This window comes from Falco naumanni, chromosome 3 (genome assembly GCF_017639655.2).
Source record: "Falco naumanni isolate bFalNau1 chromosome 3, bFalNau1.pat, whole genome shotgun sequence".
Taxonomy (NCBI): Eukaryota; Metazoa; Chordata; class Aves; order Falconiformes; family Falconidae; genus Falco; species Falco naumanni.
In genome coordinates this window covers 108,564,479-108,587,892 of record NC_054056.1, presented here as the reverse complement: position 1 = coordinate 108,587,892, position 23,414 = coordinate 108,564,479, and the positions used below count along the sequence as shown (strand labels likewise).

Genomic DNA, 23,414 nt, shown 5'->3' with positions numbered 1-23,414 from the left:
GCCCCGCCCCCCGCGCGCCCCCATTGGCCCGCACTCCCACCGCCGCGCACGGACCGCGCTCCCATTGGTTGCGGGGCAGGGCGGGCACCGGAACTGCCACGCCTCCTTCAGGGCGGTGCTCCATTGGTGAGCACCGAGGGGAGGGGCGGAGCGACCCACCCCGCCTCGCGATCGGATTGGCCACTCTGCGGGAATGGGCAGAGAGGGCGTGGCCGGGCCGGCCGTGGCCAAGGTCATCCGGGGGGCGGGGCGGGGGAAGGGCAAGGTCGGAGGGCGGGGCCTGCGGGCGTACAGCCCCGCCCCCACGGGGCGTGGCCGGGGTTCTCGGAGGCGGGACACGGTCCCAGCGCTGGCCCCGCCCCCGCCCCTCCTCCTCCAAGATGGCGGCCGGCGGCAGGTGAGTGGCGGCACCGGCCCCCTCCCCCACCGCGCCCCTCCCCCCGCCCCGGCCCCCCCCGACACCGCCCCGGCAGGGGGGGCGGGGCAACGGGGCCTCCCCTCCCCCACCGGCGGGGCTCGGCCGCGGGCCCGGCCCGGCTCCCCCTCAGCCCAGCCCCCCTCTCCCCCTAGACCCGCCGCCGCCGCCCCCCCCCGCCGCCGCCGCCGCCGCCGCAGCTGCCCCGCCCCCCCCGCCTTCCTCGTGCACGAGACGCCGGACGACATCCTCCTCGTGCTGCCGGGGGGCGGGGCCGCCCCGCGCCCCACCCGACCCCCCGCCGCCCCCCGCCTCCCGCGGCGGCGGGAGGCGGGGGGCGGCGGGGGGTCGGGGGGGGGCCGTGGGCGACGGGGGGGGGGTCGGGGCCGCAGAGCGCCTGGGGGTCCCGGCTGCCCCCCGAGATCCTCGGCCGCATCTTCCAGGCGGCGGTGGAGCAGGAGGGGGCCGTCCCCTTCCTCTGCAGGTGGGCGGAGTGGGAGAGGGGACACTTGGGGGGCTGCCTCACACGTGTGGGGCGGGGTCGCCCCCCTGACGCCCTGTGCCCCCCAGGGCGGCCCGCGTGTGCCGGCTGTGGGGCCGCGCCGCCGCCCAGCCCCGCCTCTGGCGGAGGGTCTCGCTGGGGGGGCGCGGGCCCCACAGCCCCGGCCGGGACCTGGGCGCGCTGCGCCGCCTGGCGGCCAACAGGTGGGTAACACCCCCCAGCACCCCCGGCACTCCCCGGGCCCCCCCCGGGCCCCGGCACCCCCCCGCCCAGGTTCTGCCTCCTGCAGGAGTTCGAGCTCTGCGACTGGGGCGGCCACGTGGGCGCCGTGCTGGAGGTGACGACGGGGGTGACCCACACATGGGGAGGTTGACCCACACCTGGGGGAACCACCTCTGCTCAGGGGGTTCTGCCCCACATATGTGGGGCTGCCCGGGATTCGGGGCGGGGCGATTTCACCGTGGGGTGCTGGCTAGGCCCCACCCCCCCTGCTGCCCCGAGGCCCCTCCCCAAAGCCCCCCCCCCCCCCCCCCAGCGTTACCCCCATCTCCTGTCCCCAGGGACACCCCCCTTCCCAGACACACCCTCCCCCTAGGGAACCCCCAGAGACCCCCTCCCATCCCAGCGCTGCCCCCAAGTCTGCTGCACCCCGGAGAGACCTTCACCCCCGGACACCCGCCCCCGGGTCCCCCCCACCCCCCCTCCCCCTTTCACTACCCCCCAGCGTCCCCCCATCTTCTGTCCCCAGGGACCCCCCCCATCTCCCCCCCAGGGACCCCAGGGACCCCGTCCCATCCCAGAGCTCCCCCCCAGGGACCCCCCCCAGTCTCCTGCACCCCGGGTGGACCGGGACCCCCGGACCACCCAGCCCCCCAAGCCCCGCCCACCCGCAGGCGCTGGGGACAGCACTGCCCCCTGCTGGCCTCGCTCTGCCTGCGCCGCTGTAGGGGGGTCCCGGCCCCCCCCCTGGCCCAGCTGCCCCTCCGCTGCCCCCGCCTGCAGCGCCTGCAGCTGTGCCACTGCCAGGTGGGGGCGGGGACAGGGGGGGCAGGGACACGGGGGGGGGGGAGGGAACCCCTTGGGGGGGGCATGGGTATCCTGGGGGGAACCCCCGGGGGAGGGTCACGGACACGGGGGGGGGCACCCTGGGCACCGAGACCCGTGGGGATCGTGGACTGCTGGGGGGGGGGGTGATGGCCAAGTGGGAGTGGGAGGAGGTGTCCCGTGAAGGGCGCGTGGACACCCGTGGGAGGGGGCAGGGCGTTATGGGGGGGCTGGGAAGGAGGCGCTCACAGCCACCACGTGGGGGGCTGGGATCACCAGTGGGAAAGGGATGGCACCCATCGGGGGGGTGACCCGTGGGGAAGTCAGGGACATCCGTAGGAGGGGGGGTTTGCTCGTGGGGGATGTCACCCGTGGGGGGGTCACCCGTGGGGGGACAGGGGACACCCGTGGGAGGGGGGATCGCTTTTGGGGGGGGTGTCATCCGTGGGGGAAGGTGACCCGTGGGGGGGCTGGGGACACCCGTGGGAGAGGGGGTCACTTGTGGGGCAGGTCACTGTTGGAAAGGTGTGGCCCCCAGTGGGGGAGGGGGTGTCACCCATGGTGGAGGGTCACCTGTGTGGGAGGGGGTGTCACCCGTGGGATGTCACCCGTGGGGGTGTCACCCGTGGGGTCGTGCCCGGTGCAGCAGGTGGAGCCCTCGGCCGTGGGGGGGTTCCTGGGGGCCACCGGCCCCCGTCTGCAGCAGCTGCTGCTGAGCTGCGCCCCCCGCCTGGGCACCATACTGGCCATGCTGGCGGTGAGTGGGGACCCCCTCCCCGCCCCCCTGCTCCCCCCTGCCCCCGCCCCGCGGGGACCCCCGTGACCCCCCGGCACCCCCAGGGCGGCTGCTGCCCCGAGCTGCGGCTGCTGGAGCTGGACACGGCCCTGGGGGGCACCGGCCCCCCCCTGCCCCTGCCGGTCGAGGAGCTGCAGGTGGCGTGTCCGCACCTCCAGGTACCCCGCCCCCACCCTGGTACTCCCACCCCTGCCCCCACCCCTGCCTGCACCTCCAGGTACCTCCACCCACATCCCGGTACCCCTGCTTGCCCCCCTGCCACCCCCAGCCCCCCTGACCCCTTGCCCCTCCCGACACCCCCCCATGACACCCCATGCCCTCTCTGCCCCCCCTAACACTCCTCAGCCTCACCCGACACCCCCCCAGTCCCCCCCGACTCCCACTGCCCCCCCCCCCAGCCCCCCCTGCACCCCACCCACCACCCCCACCACCCCCTGCCCCCCCGACCTTCCTGGACCCCCCGACACCCCGCCCTCCCTGCTGCCCCCCAAACCCTCTGCGCCCCAACACCGCCCCCACGCCCCCGGCCCCCCCCTGACACCCCTGCCCCCCCTGCCCCCCAGGTGCTGCGGCTGCTGAACCTGAGCTGGGCCCCGCGCCAGCGCCGCCGCCTCGGCCCCGGCTTCCCCCGGCTGGAGGAGCTGAGCCTGGCGGGCACTGGCGGCACCGGCGTGAGTGACGAGGTGCTGGGCCGGGTGCTGTGCGCCTCCGGCCACCTGCGCCTGCTCGACCTGCGTGGCTGCACCCGCGTCACTCCCCAGGCGCTGCTGCAGCTGCCCTGCCCCGGTGAGACCCCAACGCTGCCGTGCCCACGGCCTGTGCTATTCCGTGCCGTGCCGTGCCATGCTGTGCTGTGCCGTGCTGTGTTGTGCCATGATGTGCTGTGCCATGCTGGCCATGCCATGCTGTGCCACACTGCTCACGGCAGAAAGGGCTGTCACACTGTGTCGTGCTGTGGTGGTGCTACAGTGCTGTACTGGGCTGTGCCATGATGGTGCTACAGCGCCATACTGGACCTTGCCATGCTGGGTCACGCCATGGTGGCCATGATGGGCTGTGGCATCTTGGCCATGCTGGGTGTGCCATGCTGTACTGTGCCATGCTGTGGTGGCAGCATGGTGCCATACTGGGCCTTGCCACGTTGGCCATGTGGCGCCATGCCATGCAGTGTTGCCCACACCGTGCCATGATGGCAATGCTGTGCTATATTTGGTAACATCATGGTGGCAACAATGGGCTGTGGCTCTTGGCCACGCTGGGCGTGCCATGCTGTGCCATGCCACAACAGCAATACCGTGTGCCATGCTGGGCCGTGCCATGCTGCACAGGCCATACCACACCATGCTGTGCTGTGCTGGCAATGCTGCACCATGCTGGGTCACACCACGGTGGCAGTGATGGGCTGTGGCATCTGGGCTGTGCCGGCTGTGGTTTGCTGCACCACACCATGTTGGCTGTGCCATGCCATGATGGCAATATGGTGCCACACTGGGTCACACCATGGTGGCAATGGTGTGCCACCCCATGCTGTGCCACGGTGACTGCGCAGTGCCATGCCGTGCCACACCATGTTGGCTGTACCACGGTGCTTGGCCACAGCAGTGTCAGCTGCGCTGTGCTGTGCCAACCATGGTCTCTGCCAGCAGATCTGGAGCAGCTGTACCTGGGGCTGCCCTGCGGCGTGGAACAGCTGCCCCGTGTCACCGAGGGCAGTGCCGGGCTGGCGTGGCGGTGGCACCGGAGCCTGCGGGAGCTGGACCTGGCCGGGCGCAGCTTCAGCGAGCAGGACCTGGCACGGGCGCTGGCTGCATTTGGCCCTGGCTCCCCCCTGCGCTCCCTCAACCTGGCCGGCACCAAGGTCACTGCAGGCGCCCTCAGGTCAGCAGCAAGCACAGCCAGGGGGACCCCCCCCGTCCCCCCCACCCCTGTGGCTGTCCCCATGGGCTGACATGTCCCCCCCCAGCTCCCTGCTGCCCGCCTGCCCACACTTGGCCTTCCTCAACCTGGCGGCGTGCCGCTGCCTGCCCCGTGGCACCAAGCGAGCCCACCGTGGGGTCCCCGAGGTGCGCCACTGCCTGCAGCTGCTGGGTGGCCACAGCGAGACCCCCCTGGACCAGCCTCCCCCGGACCAGCTCCCCCCGGACCAGCCCCCCGGCGAGGACCCTCTCGGCCAGCCGCTGCCCCAGCAGGCCTAGGGGGAGCCGGGACCCCCCAGTGGCAGGGCCATACTGCACCCCCTACCCCCCATCGGCGTGTCCCCCACCCCCGAGTTTGGGGGGTCTCACCCGGGGCCGGGCAATAAAGGGCTCCCTGGCACTGCGGCTCCTGGTGTCACTTGTGTGTGTGTCCCAGACTCCCCCGCTGATGCTCCCGTGGGTGGCACAGCACCTATGGCCGCCCGATGCAGCACCCCCAGACCTGGCACCCGCTGCCGTGGGGCAGCTGTGGGGCTGGGCCATGGGGGGTCACGGGGGTCCTCCCCCCCCCCCCCCCCCCCAGCCGTGGGGCGCAGGACGGGCCCCTCTCTGTGCCCCCTTTGTGCCGTGTCCCCCGCTGTGTCCACACCCTGCCCCACGGCAAGGCTCTGCACCCCACGCCCTGCCCCACACCCACACCACGGTGACCACCAGCCCCACGGCATGCCCCCACGGCATGCCCCAGCCCCATGGTGGCTCCTGATCCACCCCCACGACCCCCCCAACACTCCCAGCCCCATGGGGGGGGGGGGCAGGGCTGGGGGAGGGGCGGCCGGTGGGCGCAGCCGGCCCGGGGGGGAGGGGCAGGGTGCTCTGATGGGCTCCCCACCCCCCCCAGCTGCGTCCCGGGGACCCTCCCCCCGCGGGACCCCCATGGGGGGAGGGGGGTTGTGTCCCCTCCCCCCGCGAGGGGGGGGGGGGCCCCGGGGACGTGGGGTCGCGCCACGTGGGGCCATTTGTCACCCACTGGCAGCAGCCGCCGTCATTTGCATATTGATGACCCTTAATGAGGGCCCCCCACCCCCCCTCGCCCTGTAATGAGACGGGCCCGGCCCAGCTGCTGCCCCCACCCGGGCCCCGCTCATTAAGATGTTAATTAGCCCCGCCCCCGGCACCCCCTCCCCAGCCTCCCCCCCCAACCTCCCCCACCCCGAGCTGCACCCGGGCAACCCCTGCGCCCTGCGGGGCAACCTCAGCACCCGGCTGGGCAACCTCAGCACCAACCAAACACCACCGTCAACCCTTGGGGGGGGCAACCCCATCCCCCTCGGGCAACCCCAGCAGCCAGCCGGGCAAGTTTAGTCCCGGGAGGGGGCAACCTCAGCGCCCCCATGGGCTATGTCAGCACCCATGGTACAGCCACAGGGCCTGGAGGGCAACCTCAGTGCCCAATGGGGCAAACACAGCACCCGGTCAGGCAACCTCAGTGCTTGGAGAGGCAACCACAGCACCCCATGGGGCAGCCACTGGGCCTGGCGGGCATCATCAGTGCCCAGTGGGGCAACCTTAGCATCTGGTTGGGCAACCTCAGTGCTTGGAGAGGCAACATCAGTGCCCAGTTGGACAACCTCAGCATCCATAAGGCAACCTCAGCATCCATGCGACAACCACTGGGCCTGGTGGGCAACCTCAGCATCTGTGAGGCAACCTCAGCACCCCATGGGGCAGCCACTGGGCCTGGCAGGTATCATCAGTGCCCAGTGGGGCAACCTCAGCACTCACTTGGGCAACCTCAGTGCTTGGAGAGGCAACCTCAGCACCCAGTTGGGCAACCTCAGCACCCATGGGACAACCACTTGGCCTGAAGGGCAACCTCAGCTCCCAAGGGGCCAACCCCAGCACCGCATGCCCCTTGCACCCCATACCCCACCACGGATCACCCCCCGCCTGGCCGGGACAGTTAATGAGATGCTAATGAGATGCTAATGAGGTGCTGCGATTGCCCACAGCACGATTGTCAGGGAGACGAGGGAGGGGCCAGCAGCCTCCGGGTGGGGGAAGGGCTCACCTGAGCCCCCACCTGCCCCCAGCCCTGGGCTGCATGTGCGTGCACGCACACATGTGTGTGGCCATGTGCCTGCGTGGGGGTGTATGTGCAGGCACATGTGTGGCTGCATGTACGGCGTGTGGGGCTGCGTGTGTGGTTGCATGTGCAGGCATGTTTGCACCTGTGTATGTGTCCCCTTATGCATGCTCATGTGTGTCTCTCATGCATACGCATGTGCCTGCATGCCCGTGTCTGCATGCACATGCATGTGTTGGTGTGTGTGCATCTGTGTGCCCACCTCTGCCTCCACACATGTGATGAAACCATGATGTGCGTGTTGCACACGTGTGTGTCTCCTTCTCTGTGTGTTGGCTTCTGTGTACACGCATGTCTGCATGCACACGTGTGCCCCTGCCTGCAATGGCCCCAGCCAGGGTCTCCCCCCGCCACACGCCCCTTGTACAGGTGAGTGCACACACTGCCCTGCACAGCCCCACAGCCCATGAGCGCTGATGCCCACAATGGGGGCAGCTCCCTGTGTGCGGTCATGTGCCCCACTGCACACTCATGCCCGCCACATGTTCACACGCACGTCCCACCCCGGGCGGCACACACATGTATGCCCCCCCAAGCGTGCTCACACCCAGCACTGCTGTGTGATTGCGCTCGCCCACCCCCCTGTCCCTGTTCACCTACCCGCACACACCACTGTGCATGCTCATGTGCGCCCCAGCCCCACCCCATCCCACCCTATATCCATCCCATTCACATCCCAAACCCATCCTGATCCCTATCCCATCATAACTCCATCCCCATCAAATCCCTATTCCATCCCATCCTCATCCCATCACCATCCTATCCCCATCCCATCATATCCCATCTCCATCACATCCATCCCATCCAATTCCCAGCCTCATCACATCCCATTCCCACCCCATCTTGTGCCATCACATCCAATCCCCATGCCATCCTCATCCTAACCCCATCCTCTTCAATCACATTCAACCCAGTCCCTATGCTGCCCCCATCCCCATCCTATCACATCCCACCCCATGCTGTTCCTATTCCTATCCTATCCCATTCCACCCCATCCCATTCCAGCCCTATCCCATCCCTATCTTAAACCCATTCCCATCCACAACCTATACCCATCCCCATCCCATTGCAACCCCATCCTATCCTCATCCAATCCCATCCTTTCACCATTCCATACATGTTCCCATCCCCATCCAATCCCATCCCCACCCCCATTTGCATCCCATCCCAACCCAACCCTAACCCCATCCTAATAATTCCCATTCCAAAGCTGTTCTATCCCCACCTCCATGGCAACTCTATTCCTATCCCATCCTATCTCTATCCCATCTCACTCCCATCCCATCCCATTCCAATCCCATCCCCATCCACTCCCCATTTCCATTTCATCCCCATTGCACCCCATCCCATTCTCATTCTCATCCAATTACATCCCATCTCCATCCCCACTCCATTCCCATCACATCCCCATCCCATTCCATTCCCATACTTATACAATCCCATCCCATCATCATCACATTCCCATCCCACCTTGATACCATCCCATCACCAGTCCCATCCCAAACCCTGTCCAGTTCCCATCCCCATCCCATCTCCATCCCATCCTATCCCCTCTCCATCCCATCCCATCATCCTCATCCACTCCCATCACCATCCAATCCACTGCAGATCACCATCTCATCCCCATCCCCACGCCATCTGTTCTTGATTCCCATCCCTTCCCCATCCCATCCAATCCATCCGCACCCCACCCCATCCCCTCCGGATCCCTGTCCCGTACCCATCCTATCCCATACCATCCCCATTCCATTCCAATCCCATCCCCATCCCATTCCCATCCCACCACATGCCATCCCCATCTCCACCCCTTTTCCAACCCATGCCCATGCCATCCCATTCATCTCCATCCATTCACGATTACCTATCCCCATCCCACCCCATCTCTATAGCATCCCCATCCCCATCTCCACCCTATCCCTTTCCAACCTGATCCATCCCATTCCATCTCCATTGATCCCATCTGATCCTCATCCCATCCATCCCCATCCCATCTGTCTTATCACCATCCCATTCCCATCCAATCCCACAGCCATACCGTCATTCACATCCTCATCCCATCCTTCACACCCCCATCCCATCCCATCCCATCCCATCCCAATCACCATCCCATTCCATCCCATCCCTTCCCGTTCTATTCCCATCCCAATCCTTCTCTTCAGGTTCCCATCCCATCCCAATCCCAATCTCATTCCCATCCCATCCCCATCCCATTCTCTCCAGGTTCCCATGCCCACCCCACCCTGTTCCCCTCCGCATTCCCGGGGATTTCCCGGGATTTCCCCTCTCTCCCCTGGGATTCCCCGCCCCCCCGCTCCCCGCTGGCCCCTCCCCCCCGCGGGGGTCCCTCCCCCCCGCAGGCGCCGCCCCCCGGCTCTGCCCGCCCCCCGCTGCCCGTGCCCGCCGCCGGGCCCCGCCGCCCCCCGTTATAAGCGCCGGTGCCGGCCGGGCCGCGCTCACACGGCGCCGCGATCGCAGCGGCGGCCCCGGCCCGCGGCGGCCCCGGGCGCTGTCCGCGGTGCTGAACCCGCGGCGCCAGCCGGGCGCTGCCCGCGGTGCTGAGCGGCGCGGCGCGGGGCGCTGTCCGCGGTGCTGAGCCGCCGCGGCGGAGCCGGAGCTGTCCGCGGTGCTGAGCCGCCGCCGCGGGGCTGCGCCTCCCCGCCCGCCCGCGCCCCCGCCCGCTGCCCCGGGAGCTCCCGCCGCCCGCCCCGCCGGTCCATGCCCCATCGCGGCGGGGCTGCGCCGGTGCCCAGCGCTCCGGGCGCCGCCGGGCGCGGCCTCGCAGAGACGGAGACGGCGACGGCGGCGGTGGCTGCGGGCGGCTCCGGACCGGAGCTGGGCGGCCGCGCCCGCCGCACAAAGCCGTAGGCTCGGTTCAACACCCGCCGCCCCCCCGCCACCCACCCCCCCCCAACCCCCACCGGGGGGGGCCCTTTGTGGCGGCGGGGCCGGGCCCGGGCCCCGGGAGGAACCATGCCCAGGTCGTTCCTGGTGAAGAAGGTGAAGATCGATGACTTCCCCGCCGGCCTCGACGCCCCGTACGGCAGGACCCGGGCGGATTTCGGCTCCCGGTTACACGACAAGGGTAAATACCGCCGCCGCCGCGGGGGAACCGGGGCCCACCGCATTCCGCCGCGCCGCCCGCCGCGCCGGGCCGGGCCGAGCGGGGACCGGCAGAGCCGCACCGGGCCGAGCGGAGCCGAACCGGACCGGGCCGAACCGAGAGCAGAACTGAGCCGGGCCGAACAGGGCCGCGCGGACCCGGCCGGGCCGACCCGTCCCCGGCGCTGCCTTTTGTCTGCCGGAGCCAAGTTCAAGGGCAAGCGGCGGCACGGAGCCCCCCGCGGCCGCGGCCCCGCAGCGCCCGGCTCGGCCCGGCCTTTGTGCGGAGCGCGGCCCCGCGGGCGGCCCCGGCCGGGCCCGGTGCGGCGGCGGCTGCGGCGCGTTGCGTAACCGGCACCGAACCGCCGCAGAGGGGCCCGGCCCGGTCCGGCCCGACCCGCCCAGCTGACCTTGAACAGGGCCGGGAGCAGCGGGCGGGGACGGGGCCGCCAAGGGTACAAGGGATGAGGATGGGGACGGGGATGAGGATGGGCACAAGGGATGGGGACAGGGATGGGGATAACGAGGACAAGGGATGGGGACGGGGATGATGGGGACAGGGACAAGGGAAGGGACAGAGAGAGCGGCTGCAGGCAGGGACCGGGATGGAGGCAGGGACCGGGGGCTGCGGGCAGGGACAGGGACAAGGGAAGGGACAGAGCCAGGGACTACAGGCAGGGATGAGGAAGGAGCTACGGGCAGGGACAAGGGCAGGGACAAGGCTGGGGGCTGCAGGCAGGGGCAGGGATGGGGACAAGGGAAGGGACAGGGACGGGGGCTGCGGGCAGGGACAGGGACAGCGGCAGGGGGCTGCGGGCAGGGACAGGGGCAGGACAGGGGGCTGCGGGCAGGGATGGGGACAGCGGCAGAGGGCTGCAGGCAAGGAGAGGGATGGAGGCAGGGACCACAGGCAGGGACGGGGCAGGGACAGGGATGGAGGCAGGGACAGGGGCTGCGGGCAGGGACAAGGGTAGGGACAGGGGCAAGGACGGGGCTGCAGGCAGGGACAGGGACAGGGCAGAGGGCCACAGGAAGGGACGGGAATGGAGGCAGGGACAGGGCCGGGAACTGCAGGCAGGGGCAGGAGCAGTGACTGGGGTAGGGACAGGGTCAGGGGGCTGTGGGCGGGCCCGGGGACAGGGACAGGAGAAGGGACAGGGTCAGGGGGCTGTGATCAGGGCAGGGGACAGGGCCAGAGGCAGGGCCAGAGCTGGGGGCTGCAGGCAGGGCTGGAGGCAGGCAGGGTTGGGGGTAGGGGGGGCATCCGGGGCGGGGGTGGGCAATGCAGAGGCAGGAGTGAGGGCAGGAGGCAGGGAAAGGGCCACAGCAGGGGTAGGCAGGTCAGGAGGGGTAGGCAGGGGTAGGGGCAGGGGTGCAGGTGGTACTGGGGCACAGGGTGCCACGGCTGCCTGCTGGGGTGTCGCTGAATGGGTCTCCCCTCTCTGTCCCTGCCCCGTTCCTGCCTGCTCCCCCTGCCCACCCCACCGCCACCAGCAGGGTACATCAGTGAGTACATGGCGCCGTCGGTGTACGAGGGGGACGGCGAGGCTGCGCTCAAGGTGCCGTCGCCGGATGCCATCTACCCCGGCACCCGGGGGGACTACGGGGCGGGGGACTCGGAGCCGCCCGACAGCCCCCACTCGGGAATGGCGGGGGGTTACATCAATGGCGACGCGGCAGTGAGCGAAGGCTACGCCGTCGATGCTTTCTTCATCACCGACGGGAGGTCACGCCGTAAAGCGGTGAGCGGGACGCGGAACCTGCAACGCCATACCTGTGGGGAGTGCGGCAAAACCTATGCCACCTCCTCCAACCTCAGCCGGCACAAACAAACCCACCGCAGCCTGGACAGCAAGATGGCCAAGAAATGTCCCACCTGCGGCAAGGTCTATGTCTCCATGCCAGCCATGGCCATGCATCTGTTGACCCACGACCTCAAACACAAATGCGAGGTGTGCGGGAAAGCCTTCAGCCGACCCTGGTTGCTGCAGGGTCACATGCGGTCGCACACCGGGGAGAAACCCTTCGGCTGCGCCCACTGCGGCAAGGCCTTCGCCGACCGCTCCAACCTGCGCGCCCACATGCAGACCCACTCCGCCTTCAAGCACTTCAAGTGCAAGCGCTGCAGCAAGACCTTCGCCCTCAAGTCCTATCTCAACAAGCACTATGAGTCCGCCTGCTTCAAGGGAGCCGGACCCCCCCTCAGCCCCCTCCACGCCTGATGGGGTGCCCACCCACCCCCCAAAAATAATTTCTTCCCTGCCATCGGTGCGCTCGCACGCAGCTCCCCCCCTACCCACCTCTCCCTGCGTACTTGGGGTGGCCCTGGGTCTGTTGGCTGCACCCGGGCATGGGGAGCATGCCCAGGGTGACACACACCCCCCCCCACGCCCCCAGACTTGCATGGGTGCCCTCAGCTTGGGGTGCACCCCAAGATCAAAGGGACACCCCCCACCTTCCTTGCACGGGTGTCCCAATCCTGGGGTGGACCCCGAGATCAGGGTGATACCCCCTCCCTTTCTTTGCATGGGTGCCCCAGCCAGGTGACCCTCCTCCTTTTTGCATGGGTGCCCCAGCCTTGTAGTGCACCCCAAGATCAGGGTGACACCCCCCCATCCTTGCATGGGTGCCCCAGCTCTGCGCTGCACCCCAAGATCAGGGTGATACCCCCCCTTCTTGCATGGGTGCCCCAGCCTTGTAGTGCACCCCAAGATTAGGGTGACCCCCCCTTCTTGCATGGGTGCCTGGGTCCTATGGTGCACCCCAAGGTCAGGGTGGCCCCCCTCCCATGCACGGATACCCCAGCCTCATGCCATAGCTCAGTCCAGGGCCCCCCCTTTGCATGGGTACCCCGGCCATGTGCCGTACCCCAAGATCAGGTTGACCCCCCCCTTTGCATGGGTGACCCAGCCCTGCACCCTAACCCCACCCCGGGGTCACCCCCCCCCTTCTTTGCATGGGTGCTTTAGCTCTGGGCTGCACCTCAAGATTGGGGTGACCCCCCCAGCTCTGGGCTGCACCCCAAGACAGGGGTGATGCCCCCATCTTTGCACGGGTACCCCGGCTTTGTGCCGTACCCCAACCCAGGGGTCACCCCCCCCTTGCGTGGGTGCCCCAGCCGTGTGCTGTACTCCAAGACCAGGGTGGCCCCACCTCCCTCGCAGGGGTGTCCACCCCCGGCAATAAGCTTCCCCCCCCAACACATGGCACAGCGATGCCTGGGGGTACCCCGGCACCCCTCCCTTGCCCCAGATACCCCCAACCTTGCAGGGTACCCCCCCCGTACCCCCCTGCATGGCTACCCTCACCCTGGGCACCCCAACTTTGCTGGATACCCCCTTTCGGGTACCACCCCCCCCACCCCCACCCCGCATGGCCACCCTCACCCTGGGCACACCGACCTTGCACGGGTACCCTGACTCTGGGTACCCCCTACCTGCTCACGGGTACCCCCCCCGGGGACCCCCGGACGTGCAGGGTATCCCCACCCCAGGTACCCCCCTAGGACCCCCGTACTCGCAGGGGACCCACCCGGGTACCCCCATCCTTGCACGGGTACCCCCCCTGGGTACCCCCCCTTGCAGGGTACTGCCCCCCCCGGGTACCCCTAGTCTGTGCACGGGTACCCCTCCGGGCACCCGGGCGGTCTCACCCCCGGGTCCCCCATCCCTGCGCCCCTTCCCCTCTCCGGGGACTCTCCCAAATCCCCCGGCCCCCCCAACTCGAGAGGGGGAGCCCCTACTCTCCCCGCTGGGGGGCGCCCTTCTTTCCCCGGGGGCTGCCCCCCTCCCCTAGATTCCTCCTTCTGAGGGGCTGCCCCGCCTCCCCCGCCGGGGGGCGCCCTTCCCCGAGAGCACAACCCGGCCCCGCCGGGCCCCTCCCCCCGCTCCATCTCCCCTCTCCTCCGCCCCACCCGGTTTTGGAGCGGGCCCCCCCGCGGGCCCCTTCCCCCCCCCCTCCCCATCCCCCTCCTCCCCCCCCACGATGCCAAAGTCTTGTCACTTTTGGGAGGGACTGAAGGGAGGCGGGGGGAGGGGAGGGGGCTGGAGGGGGAGGGGCTCCTAGTCGCCCCCCCCCCATTCCCCTCCCCCCCCTCCCCCCCCCGGGGACTCTGCATGCAAAAAAAAAAAAAAAACAACAAAAAAAACAAAAAACCCACAAGTATTTAAATCTATGCCAATTTTTGACGCTTTTGGAGCCGAATGATCTATTTCTTGATTTGCCAAACTGTAGATAGTCTCTCCGAGGGCAATATCTCTCCGTAGGAGTCCGGTACTGAACCTATAGAGCAATAATTAACGTCGTGCATGGTATTTTTAAGAGAAATAGTATTAACGAGGAATCAGGTACATTTTAATCCAATATTCTTAATAGCGACGAATATCAGGGATGATGCCAGAGTAGCGCTAGCCCCCCCCATATGCACTGCCCGCCTGCCCCCCCCTAGGCCTCGCCGCCTCCCCGGGACCCGCCGGCACTCGCACACGCCTCGCACATGCGTGCACGCATGCAGCATGCAGGCTGCTGGCTTGGTGGGCGCCACGTGTGCGAGCATTGCAGGCGCTCTGGGCACATGTGTGTGCATGCAGCGCGTCCAGCTGGCGCGTGGCGTAGGTGTTGCGTGGGAACTACGGCCAGTGCGCTGCGGTCATGCGGCATATGCAATGCATGCCCAGCACACATGCAATGCACGCTACGCACGCTCGCTGCATGCCCCGTGAGGGCAGCACGCCTGTGACACTTGCCCCTGCAAACACGCTGCAAATGCTGCGCACGCCACACACACCACATGCTCTGCACACACTGCGCATGCTGCAAACGCTGCAATTACTGCAGGTGCTGCACACACTGTGCACACTGCAAATACTATAAGTGCTGCACATGCTGCAAATGCTGCATGCACCGCAAACACTGCACATGCTGCAGATGCTGCACACGCTGCAGACACTGCACACAGGACGAACACTGTGCGCATGGCAAATGCTGCGAGCTGCAAACAGTGCAGACACTGCGCATGCTGCAAACACTGCTGCACACATTGCAAATACTGCGTGCACCGCAGGTGCTGCAAACACTGCACATACTGTAAACACTGCAAACACTGCACACACTGCTAACGCTGCACACAGGGCAGACACCGTGCACTCTGCAAATACTGCAAACTGCAAACAGCGCACATGCTGCAAACACTGCAGATCCTGCACACACTGCAAATACTGCATGCACCGCACACACTGCAGATGCTGCACACACCACACACACTGCATATACCACGTGTACTGCACACACTGCAGACGCTGCAACTACTGCATGCGCTGCACCCACTGCACATGCTGCAGACACTGCAAACACTGCATGTGCTGCACACGCTGCAGACACTGCAGAGACTGCACACACCACTGGCACCACACACGCCACACGCACCGCAACCACAGCACCCACCGCACCCCCGGCCCCGCCGCGGGCCCCACCCTCACACCCCTCCTCACCCTTAGCACCCCCTGGGCCCTGCCACTGCCGCTGCTGTCGCCCCGTCCCAGGCCGGTGGGCACCCACCCCGCGGCGGGCAGGCCTGGCAGCGGGATCCCGCCACCCGGCCGGGGTGACAGCAGCAGCAGGAGGGGTCCCGGCCTCCCCATCTCCCCTCCCCAAACCCCCCAAATTCAGGTAGCAGGACCGTAGAGCTTCGACCTCTGTTTTGTACTCGGGGCCGGCGCTGGAGCAGCCTTGTACATACGTGTGGAGATTTCCACGACTTTTTACGAGCTGTAAAGACCCCACCGCCTTCCCCGCGACTTTTCCCGGGGAATTTTTTGAGGATTTGAACGATGTTCCAGGAAAAAGCACAAAAGGCACCGGCCGCTCCGCACTTCACAATAAAAAAAAAAAGGGAAAACCTGCACCCAGGTCTGTGTCTCTCCTTCCGTGCCGCCCCACGGTGACCCACAGGGCCCATGGGATCCTCCCGCCCCATGGGACCCCCACGCCATGGGACTTCCCCAACCCCACAGATCCACAGAGCCCCACAGATCCCCTGGGAACTCCCCTGCCTCATGGATCCCTTTGCCCCACAGATCCCCCACCCAATGGGGACCCACAGATCCCATGGGATCCCCCACCCCAGGGGAACACCTGGCCCCATGGGACACTCGGGCCCCACTGGACACCCTGGTCCACAGATCCCCCACACCAAGGATTCTCCCCCCACCACCACCTTTGGCTCCCCTTGTGGTGTGGGGTGATGGGTAGGGAGTTGAGGGGCTGGGGAGGGGGTGGGGACTGGGTGATGGGGTCAGGGTGCTGTGGGTTGCAGGGCTGGGCGGGTTGCTGGGGAAGGCCCGTCCATGATGCAGCTGTGGGGACGGGGAGGGGGGGACATGGGGATGGGGACAAGGAGCAGAGGCCAGGGATGAGGAAGATGACCCATGGGTGGGGGTCAGAGCACGAGGCTGGAGGGAGATGTCTGGGGCCATGGGGCTGGGGTGAGGATGAGGACAGGAGGACAAGTGTAAGGCCCAGAGGACAAAGACCAAAGGATGAGGCTGGGGCATGGAGGAAAAGGACCTGAGGATGAGGAGGGTGTTGAGGACCAGAGGACAAGCATCTGAGTATGAGGGTGAGGTGGAGGGACAAGGACCAGATGACAAGGATCTGGAGATGATGATGAGGGTGATGAAGACAAGAGGATGGGGACCTGAGCATGAACAGGGAGATGAAGACTGGAGGACAAGGACATGAGGATGAGGATGAAGATCAGAGGATGAAGACTATAGGATGAGGATCTGGAGATGACAATGAGGGTGATGATGACCGGAGGACAAAGACCAGAGGATAAGGGTGAGGAATATAGGACAAAGAACTGGGGATTAAGACCAAAGGATGAAGACCAGAGGATGAGAAGGGTGTTGAGGATCGGAGGATGAGGAGGAAGGTGATGAGGACTGGAGGATGAGGACCCACAAATAAGGGCAAAGATGTCAGAAGGTGGAGGATAAGGACGAGGACCAGAGGATGAAGGCCTGAGGATGAGGAGGATGAGGACCTGAAGAGGAGGTCCTCCCAGTTGAGGGAAGAGGAAGCCCAGAGGACAGAGACCAGCAGGTGAGGGCTGGAGGGGAAGGACAAGGACAGGAAGATGAGGGCTGGTGGGGGCTGGCATGTGGGGTGCTGGGATGTGGGGCTGGGCTTTGGGGCCAGGATGCAGGGTGTGGGATGCTGGGTGGGGGGCAGGATTGTGGGGTGCAGGGTGCAGGACTGGGGTGAAGGATAGGGGTGCAGGTGTAGGGCTGGGGTGCAGGTGTGGGGCTGGGGTGCAGCATGGGGGGGCAGGGTGTGGGGCTGTATGAACCCCGTACCGATGCAGCCCTTGCCCCACACTCCACATCCCGTGAGGCACCTGTCCTGGGACCACCCCAACCCCATGGCCAGCCCCACAGCCGATGCCTACAGCCTCTCCCACATCCTCATCACGGGGCGCCTCACACCATGGGCAGGGGTGCCCCCCCCGGGGTCCCCCCTCCCTGGCCCCCCGTCATGGCCGTGCCGCCCCACAAATAGCAGCAGGACCTTGCCCCCGCTGCCCCCGCGGGTATTTTTAGCCCCAGCATGGCCGCTGAGCACAGGATGGGAGGGAAGTGCCGACACTTCCCAAGTCCTCCATGGGGCTGCCCCATATCAGCACCCACCCTGTCCTTGTGGGGTACTGGAGTCAGGGGCTGTAGGGCTGGGTGCTGTGGGGTGCTAGGGCTGAATGTGTGGGGCTGGGTGCTGTGGAGCACTGTGGGGTGCTGCATCAGGATATGTGGGGCTGGGTGCTGTGGGGTGCTGTGGGGGTGGGTGCTGTGGGATGCTGCACCACTGGATGTGTGGGGCTGGGCACTGTAGGGCTGGGTGCTGTGGGGCTGCATGTGTGGGGCTGGGTGCTGCAGCGTGCTGTGGGGCTGGGTGCTGTGGGGCTGGATCAGGCTGTGCAGGGATGGGTGCACAGCTCAGCAAGGGGCACTCAGGGGGTCCTCTGTGTCTCGGGGGGATCCACGGGCCCCACATGTCATCCAGGGGCGAGCGTCAGGGGGGCCCCCACCACGTCGGGGACGACCTTGGCCTTGGGGATATAAGGGGGAGGCGGCAGCGGCGTGGGGCTGGATCCAGGCACAGGAGGATGAGAGCCCGGAGCTGGCTGTGGGGCCAGGGGGGGCCAGCGGGCACTGTGCTCAGGGGGGGCTGGGGGGGTCCCCAGGGCCGTGCAACCCTATGAGGCCATTCCCCGTGATGGCCGCAACCAGTGGCTCAACCTCTACCGCGCCTGGCGCAGCGATGGCTTCCAGGACTTCCACTACCACATGGAGGGCAGCTTCCAGCGCCTCGGGCCCATCTACAGGTAGGGGGTTCCCCCATCCCAGCACCCCAGGGTGCCAGGGTGCCTCGGTTGGGTGGTCCCTCTTGACCCCATCCCATCCCAGGGTGTCCCAGCACCTCCAGGTTGGCAAGACCCCTTAGTTGGGTGGTCCCAGTTGAGCCTGTCCCATGCTGGAGTGTCCCAGCACCCCCAGGTTGACAGGACCCCTCAGGTGGGTGATCCCAATTGACCCCATCCCATCTCAGGGTGTTCCCTGCACCCCCAAGCTGACACAGCCCCTTGGCTGGGTGGCCTTTGTTGACACAGTCCCATTCTGAGATGTCACATCACTCCAGCGTGCCAGGACCCCCTCAGTTGGGTGGTCCCTGTTGACCCGGTCCCATCCCAGAGTGTCCCAGCACTCCCCATGTTGACAGAACCCCTTGGCTGGGTGCTCCTCATTGACCTTGCCCCATCCTGGGGACCCCCGGGGGGCATCCCCCCCCGGGGTGGGTGGTCCCAGCTGATGCAGGTGCCCTGGCAGGGAGCGGGTGGGCACCTATGACTGCGTCAATGTGCTGCTCCCACGGGATGCGGCCCAGCTCTTCTGGGCAGAGGGGCTCTTCCCACGGCGGATGGGCATCGAGGCCTGGAGCGCCCACCGCCGCCTGCGCAACCACAAGTGTGGCGTCTTCCTGCTGTGAGTGTCAGTGGGTCGGGGGGGGCACCCTGGGAGGGGGCAGGGGAGGCACTCTGGGCTGGGGAGGAGCGCAGTGTGGGACAAGCTGGGGGGAAGGACGGGGGCACATGATGGGCAGAGCTGGGGTGTAGGGGTGGGCATGGCTGGGATGCACTGTGGGGTGCAGGTGGGTGCCCTGGGACATGCCAGGGCCTTGGGGTAGCGTAGGCAGTACAGGCAGCACAGGCAGCACAGGCAGCACAGGCAACATATGCAGGGCAGGCACCACAGGTAGTGCAGGAAGCACACGCACCTCAAGCAGCAAAGGCAGGGCAAGCAGTGCAGGCAGTGCAGGCAGGACAGACTACAGGCAGCACAGGCAATGCAAGCAGCGCAGGCAGCGCAGACAGCATAGGCAGTGCAGGCAGCAAAGGCTGGGCAGGCAGTGCAAGCTGTGCAGGCAGCAAAGGCAGAGCAGACAGGTCAGCACAGCAATGCATGCAGCACAGGCAGTGCAAGCGGTGCAGGCAGCACAACCAGGGCAGGTGGTGCAGGCATCATAGGCAGTGCAGACAGCGCAGGTGCATAGGCAGGGCAGGCAGGGCAACACAGGCAGGGCAGGCAAGGCAGTGCAGGGCAGGCGGGGCAGCCAGTGCAGGCGGCGCAGGTAGGGCAGGCAGCGTGGGCAGTGTGAGCAGGCTGCCTGACCCCAGCCGTGGACAGGAACGGGCAGGCCTGGCGCTCGGACCGGCTGGCGCTGAACCGGGAGGTGCTGAGCCCAGCTGGCACCCAGAAGTTCCTGCCGCTCCTTGATGCCGTTGCCCGTGACTTTGCCACCGCCATGCGGCGCCGCGTGCAGGAGAGCCCCGGGCGTGCCCTCACCCTCGACATCCACCCCCTCCTCTTCCGCTTCACCCTGGTGGGTGCGGGGGGGGGGTGGGGGGTGGGCAGGGGGACCCTCACCCAGGACCCCCGACCTGGGATGCCAGGGGATGGTGTGGAACTGGGGGGACACACCCACCCCGGGCCCAAGGGGTGGGGTGGGGTGATGATAGTGGGGATCCCAGGGGATGAGAGGGGAGACATGGGGACCGCACACCCAGGACCCCAGGGGCTGAGTGGGGCATGCAACAGGACAGGGCGGGGGGTTACAGTGGGACCCCCACCCAGGACCTCCCACTCAGGACCCAGGGACTGAGGGGTGTGATTGATAATGGGGATCCCCACCCAGGGGATGGGGTGCCAAGGGGACCCCCCAACCCAGAAACTGGGGTGCTGAGTAGGTGTCCCCCACTTTGGGCGCAGCCAGCACCTACGCGCTGTACGGGGAGCGGCTGGGTCTGCTGGGGGGGGAGGCGGCAGGAGGGGCCCAACGCTTCCTGGGGGCTCTGGAGACGATGCTGCGGACCACCCTGCCACTGCTCTTCGTGCCCCCGCTGCTGCTGCGCTGCCTGCACCCCCGCCTCTGGCAGGAGCACCTGCAGGCCTGGGACACCATCTTCCAGCACGGTGGGTGCCGGGGGGGCCCTCACCCCTCCCGAGGAAACTCCCACCCTGCGGGAACACCCTACTCTGCAGGGACACCCCTCCACTCTGCAGCACAGCCCCTCTCTGGGGGACCCCCGCCCTGCAGTACTCCCTTACCCTGTGGGACTCCCCACCCTGAGAACCCCCACCCTGTGGGACCCCCCACCCTGAGAACCCCTACCCTGTGGGACCCCCACCCTGAGGGCCCCTATCTCTTGCCCCCCCCACCCGGCTCCCCAGGCATGGTGGGTACAGGAGTGTGGGGGGGGTTACCTGGGTTCCCCCCACCCTGCAGGACCCCACACACGTTGAGGGGGGCTACTGGGGTGCCCCCACTGCAAGACTTCATGTACAATGGGTGCAGGAGCAGGGTGGGGGTCTGGGTGCCCCCCTCTGCCTAAGGTGGTGCCCCCTCTCCCTGGCAGCTGACGAGAACATCCAGCGCATCTACCGGGAGTTCTGTCTGGGGGGGGCTGGGGGGGTACGGGGGGATCATGGCCGAGCTGCTGCTGCAGGGCCAGCTGCCCCTCGACTCCATCAAGGCCAATGTCACCGAGTTCACCGCTGGCGGCGTAGACACCGTGGGTGCCAAGGGGGGTGTGACAGGGGGGCTGGGGGTGCTCCTGATCTGGGGATAAGGGGTCACCTGGGGGGAGTCCTGGGGGGTGGGGGGCTGGGGAGGGTACGGGAGGGTCAGTGGGGGGAGTCCTGGGTGTGTGTGGGGGGGGGGCACAGGGGGGTCAGTGAGAGGAGGAGCATGGGAGGGTCAGGGTGGGGGGCATGGGGCAGGGTGGAGGTCCCGGGGTGTCAGTCAGGGGGGCCTGATGGGTGAGTGGGGAGGTGCCGGGGGGGTCAGAGCAGGGCTCTGATGGAGGGTTTTGGGGGCTCAGAGGGGATCCAGGGGCTGTCAGCAGGGGGGTCCCGGGGGGCTCAGGGGGGGGGTCCCGGGGGCTTAGAGGGGACCCGGGGAGTGTCAGTGGAGTGTCCCGGCTGTGTCCTGAGGGGGCTCAGTGGGTGTCCCGGGGGGGTCTCAGGGGGGTCGCGGGGGTCTCAGTGAGTGCCCCCCCAGACGGCGACGCCACTGCTGCTGACGCTGTTCGAGCTGGGCCGGAACCCGGGGGTGCAGCAGGCGCTGCGGGCAGAGCTGCGGGCGGCGGGGGGAGCCCCAGGGGGGGCCCCGGGGGGGGCCCCAGCATCTGCCCGCGCTCCTGGCCGGGCTCCCGCTGCTTCGTGCTGCCATCAAGGAGACCCTGCGGTGGGTCCGGGGGGCACTGGGGGCGCTGGGGGGAACTGGGAGGTACTGGGGAGCCTGGGAACTGGGGGCACTGGGGGGGAACTGGGGGGAAGTGGCAGGATGGGGACTGAGAGGGACTGGGGGTCACAGGGGCACTGGGGGATACTGGGGGGGATGGGGACTTGGGAGGACTGAGGCGGGGGCTGGGGACTGGTGATTGAAGACTGGGAGGGAACTGTGGGTCATGGTGGGGGCACTGGGGGATACTGGGGGTCTGAGGACTGGAGGGGGGACTTGGTGACACTGGGGAGCACTGGGGGGACTGGGGGTTGCTGGGGACAGGGGGGCACTGAGGGGCTGGGGGGCACTGGGGGGCTGGGGGGTGCTGGGTCGTGGGTCTGCCACCCCGGCTGTGGGTTACAGGGGGCACTGGGGTTCCTGGGGCTGCCTGGGGATGTGTGTGTCACCCCTTGGAGACCCCACCAATCCCCCCCGCAGGCTGTACCCGGTGGGCATCACGGTGCAGCGCTACCCGGCCAAGGACGTGGTGCTCCACAACTACCGCGTGCCAGCAGGGGTGAGCGTGGGGCAGGGGGTGCGGGGGGGGATGGGGGGCGCTGGGAGGCTGGGTACTGGGGCACTGGGGGTACTGGGGGGGATCTGTGGGTCACTGGGAAGCACTGGGAGATACTAGGGGGATGGAGATGGGGGCACTTGGGGGCTGGGGACTGGGGGGGGCGGTTCTGGTGGCACGGGGGTTGAGTGCGCTGGCGACTGGAGTAGGACTGGGGGGCACTGGGAGGCTGGATACTGGGAGAACTGGGAGGGTGGGGACTGGACAGTGACTGGGGGGCACTGGGGGATACTGGGGGGCACAGGGGAGGTTCATAGTGATCTGGCACTGAGCCCCCCGCCGCAGACGTTATGCCAGGTGGCCCTGTACTCCATGGGTCGCAGCCCGTCTGTCTTCCCCAACCCCGAGCGCTACGACCCCTCCCGCTGGCTCAGCAAGGACGCCTCCAGCTTCAAGGCGTTGGCCTTCGGCTTCGGTGCCCGCCAGTGCATCGGCCGCCGCCTCGCTGAGGCTGAGATGATGCTTTTCCTCATACACGTGAGTGGTGACCAGCATGCACCCACCCCGTGGCTGGGGGTGCCGGGGTGCCCTGTGGTTGGGTTGGGTTGACCCAATGTCTGGGCTTGACCCAACAATGTCTCGGCTTGACCCAACGTCTTGTCTTGACCCAATGACATCTTGGCTCGACCCAAAATCTTGTCTTGACCCAGCACCTTGGCTTGACCCAATGACATCTTGGCTTGACTCAGTGTCTTATCTTGACCCAACATCTTGTCTTGACTCAACATCTTGGCTTGACCCAAAGTCTTGGTTCCCACCAGGTCTTGCACAACTTCACCATCGAGGCAGTGTCCACTGAGGATATCCGCACCGTCTTCCGCTTCATCCTCATGCCCGAGAAGTCGCCCCTGCTCACCTTCCGGACCCTCGACTGAGCCCTCAACCCCAGCATCCCCCCCCAGTGTCCCCCCATGCAGGGAACACAGTGGGAAGAGCTGTGGGGATGGGGCTCTGGGGCAGGACCCCATGGTCCCTGAAGCGTGGTGGGAGATGGCATGCAAATCACATGCAAATGAGCTGCCCCAGGGGAGCAGAGCAGACAGGAGACCCCAGACCTGCAATAAAGTCTTCTTTCAGGCACTGTGCTGGC

At 67.4% G+C, this 23,414-nt stretch overlaps 3 protein-coding genes across 7 annotated transcripts; all 3 read left to right on the top strand.

Annotated features, from left to right (window-relative positions):
* Positions 1 to 95: 95 nt before the first annotated feature.
* On the top strand, positions 96 to 5,073 carry FBXL6 (F-box and leucine rich repeat protein 6). Of its 4 annotated transcripts, none has more exons than XM_040588663.1 (10): positions 96 to 397; positions 571 to 899; positions 986 to 1,120; positions 1,207 to 1,254; positions 1,811 to 1,943; positions 2,611 to 2,718; positions 2,802 to 2,915; positions 3,321 to 3,543; positions 4,404 to 4,635; positions 4,721 to 5,073. In XM_040588663.1, the coding sequence occupies exons 1-10, from the start codon at positions 194 to 196 to the stop codon at positions 4,950 to 4,952; spliced, it is 1,758 nt and encodes a 585-aa protein (XP_040444597.1). In that variant the 5' UTR covers positions 96 to 193; the 3' UTR covers positions 4,953 to 5,073. The 4 variants fall into 4 exon arrangements, with proteins under 4 accessions (XP_040444597.1, XP_040444596.1, XP_040444598.1 ...); XM_040588662.1 differs by having other exon boundaries at positions 98 to 397; positions 2,608 to 2,718; XM_040588665.1 differs by having other exon boundaries at positions 364 to 397; positions 1,191 to 1,254; positions 2,608 to 2,718.
* Positions 5,074 to 9,268: 4,195 nt separating this feature from the next.
* Positions 9,269 to 15,811, top strand: SCRT1 (scratch family transcriptional repressor 1). Of its 2 annotated transcripts, none has more exons than XM_040588833.1 (2): positions 9,269 to 9,898; positions 11,410 to 15,811. In XM_040588833.1, the coding sequence occupies exons 1-2, from the start codon at positions 9,787 to 9,789 to the stop codon at positions 12,135 to 12,137; spliced, it is 840 nt and encodes a 279-aa protein (XP_040444767.1). In that variant the 5' UTR covers positions 9,269 to 9,786; the 3' UTR covers positions 12,138 to 15,811. The 2 variants fall into 2 exon arrangements, with proteins under 2 accessions (XP_040444767.1, XP_040444768.1); XM_040588834.1 differs by having other exon boundaries at positions 9,270 to 9,898; positions 11,413 to 15,811.
* Positions 13,288 to 23,199, top strand: LOC121084780 (cytochrome P450 11B, mitochondrial-like). Its single transcript, XM_040586688.1, is given in 12 exon segments — positions 13,288 to 13,408; positions 18,130 to 18,292; positions 18,795 to 18,950; positions 19,653 to 19,852; positions 20,235 to 20,438; positions 20,882 to 20,931; positions 20,933 to 21,037; positions 21,526 to 21,615; positions 21,617 to 21,711; positions 22,189 to 22,267; positions 22,610 to 22,801; positions 23,086 to 23,199. Coding segments are annotated over 12 exon segments (1,569 nt in total).
* The last annotated feature ends 215 nt before the right edge of the window (positions 23,200 to 23,414 follow it).

Excerpts from the sequence above, each read along its gene's own strand:
- SCRT1 (XM_040588833.1), top strand. The coding sequence starts at position 9,787 with ATGCCCAGGTCGTTCCTGGTGAAGAAGGTGAAGATCGATGACTTCCCC. Across the intron at positions 9,899-11,409 it reads CTCCCGGTTACACGACAAGG|CAGGGTACATCAGTGAGTAC; the intron begins GTAAATACCGCC and ends CACCGCCACCAG.
- FBXL6 (XM_040588662.1), top strand. The coding sequence starts at position 194 with ATGGGCAGAGAGGGCGTGGCCGGGCCGGCCGTGGCCAAGGTCATCCGG. Across the intron at positions 1,121-1,206 it reads CGCCGCCTGGCGGCCAACAG|GAGTTCGAGCTCTGCGACTG; the intron begins GTGGGTAACACC and ends TGCCTCCTGCAG. Across the intron at positions 1,944-2,607 it reads TGCAGCTGTGCCACTGCCAG|CAGGTGGAGCCCTCGGCCGT; the intron begins GTGGGGGCGGGG and ends TGCCCGGTGCAG.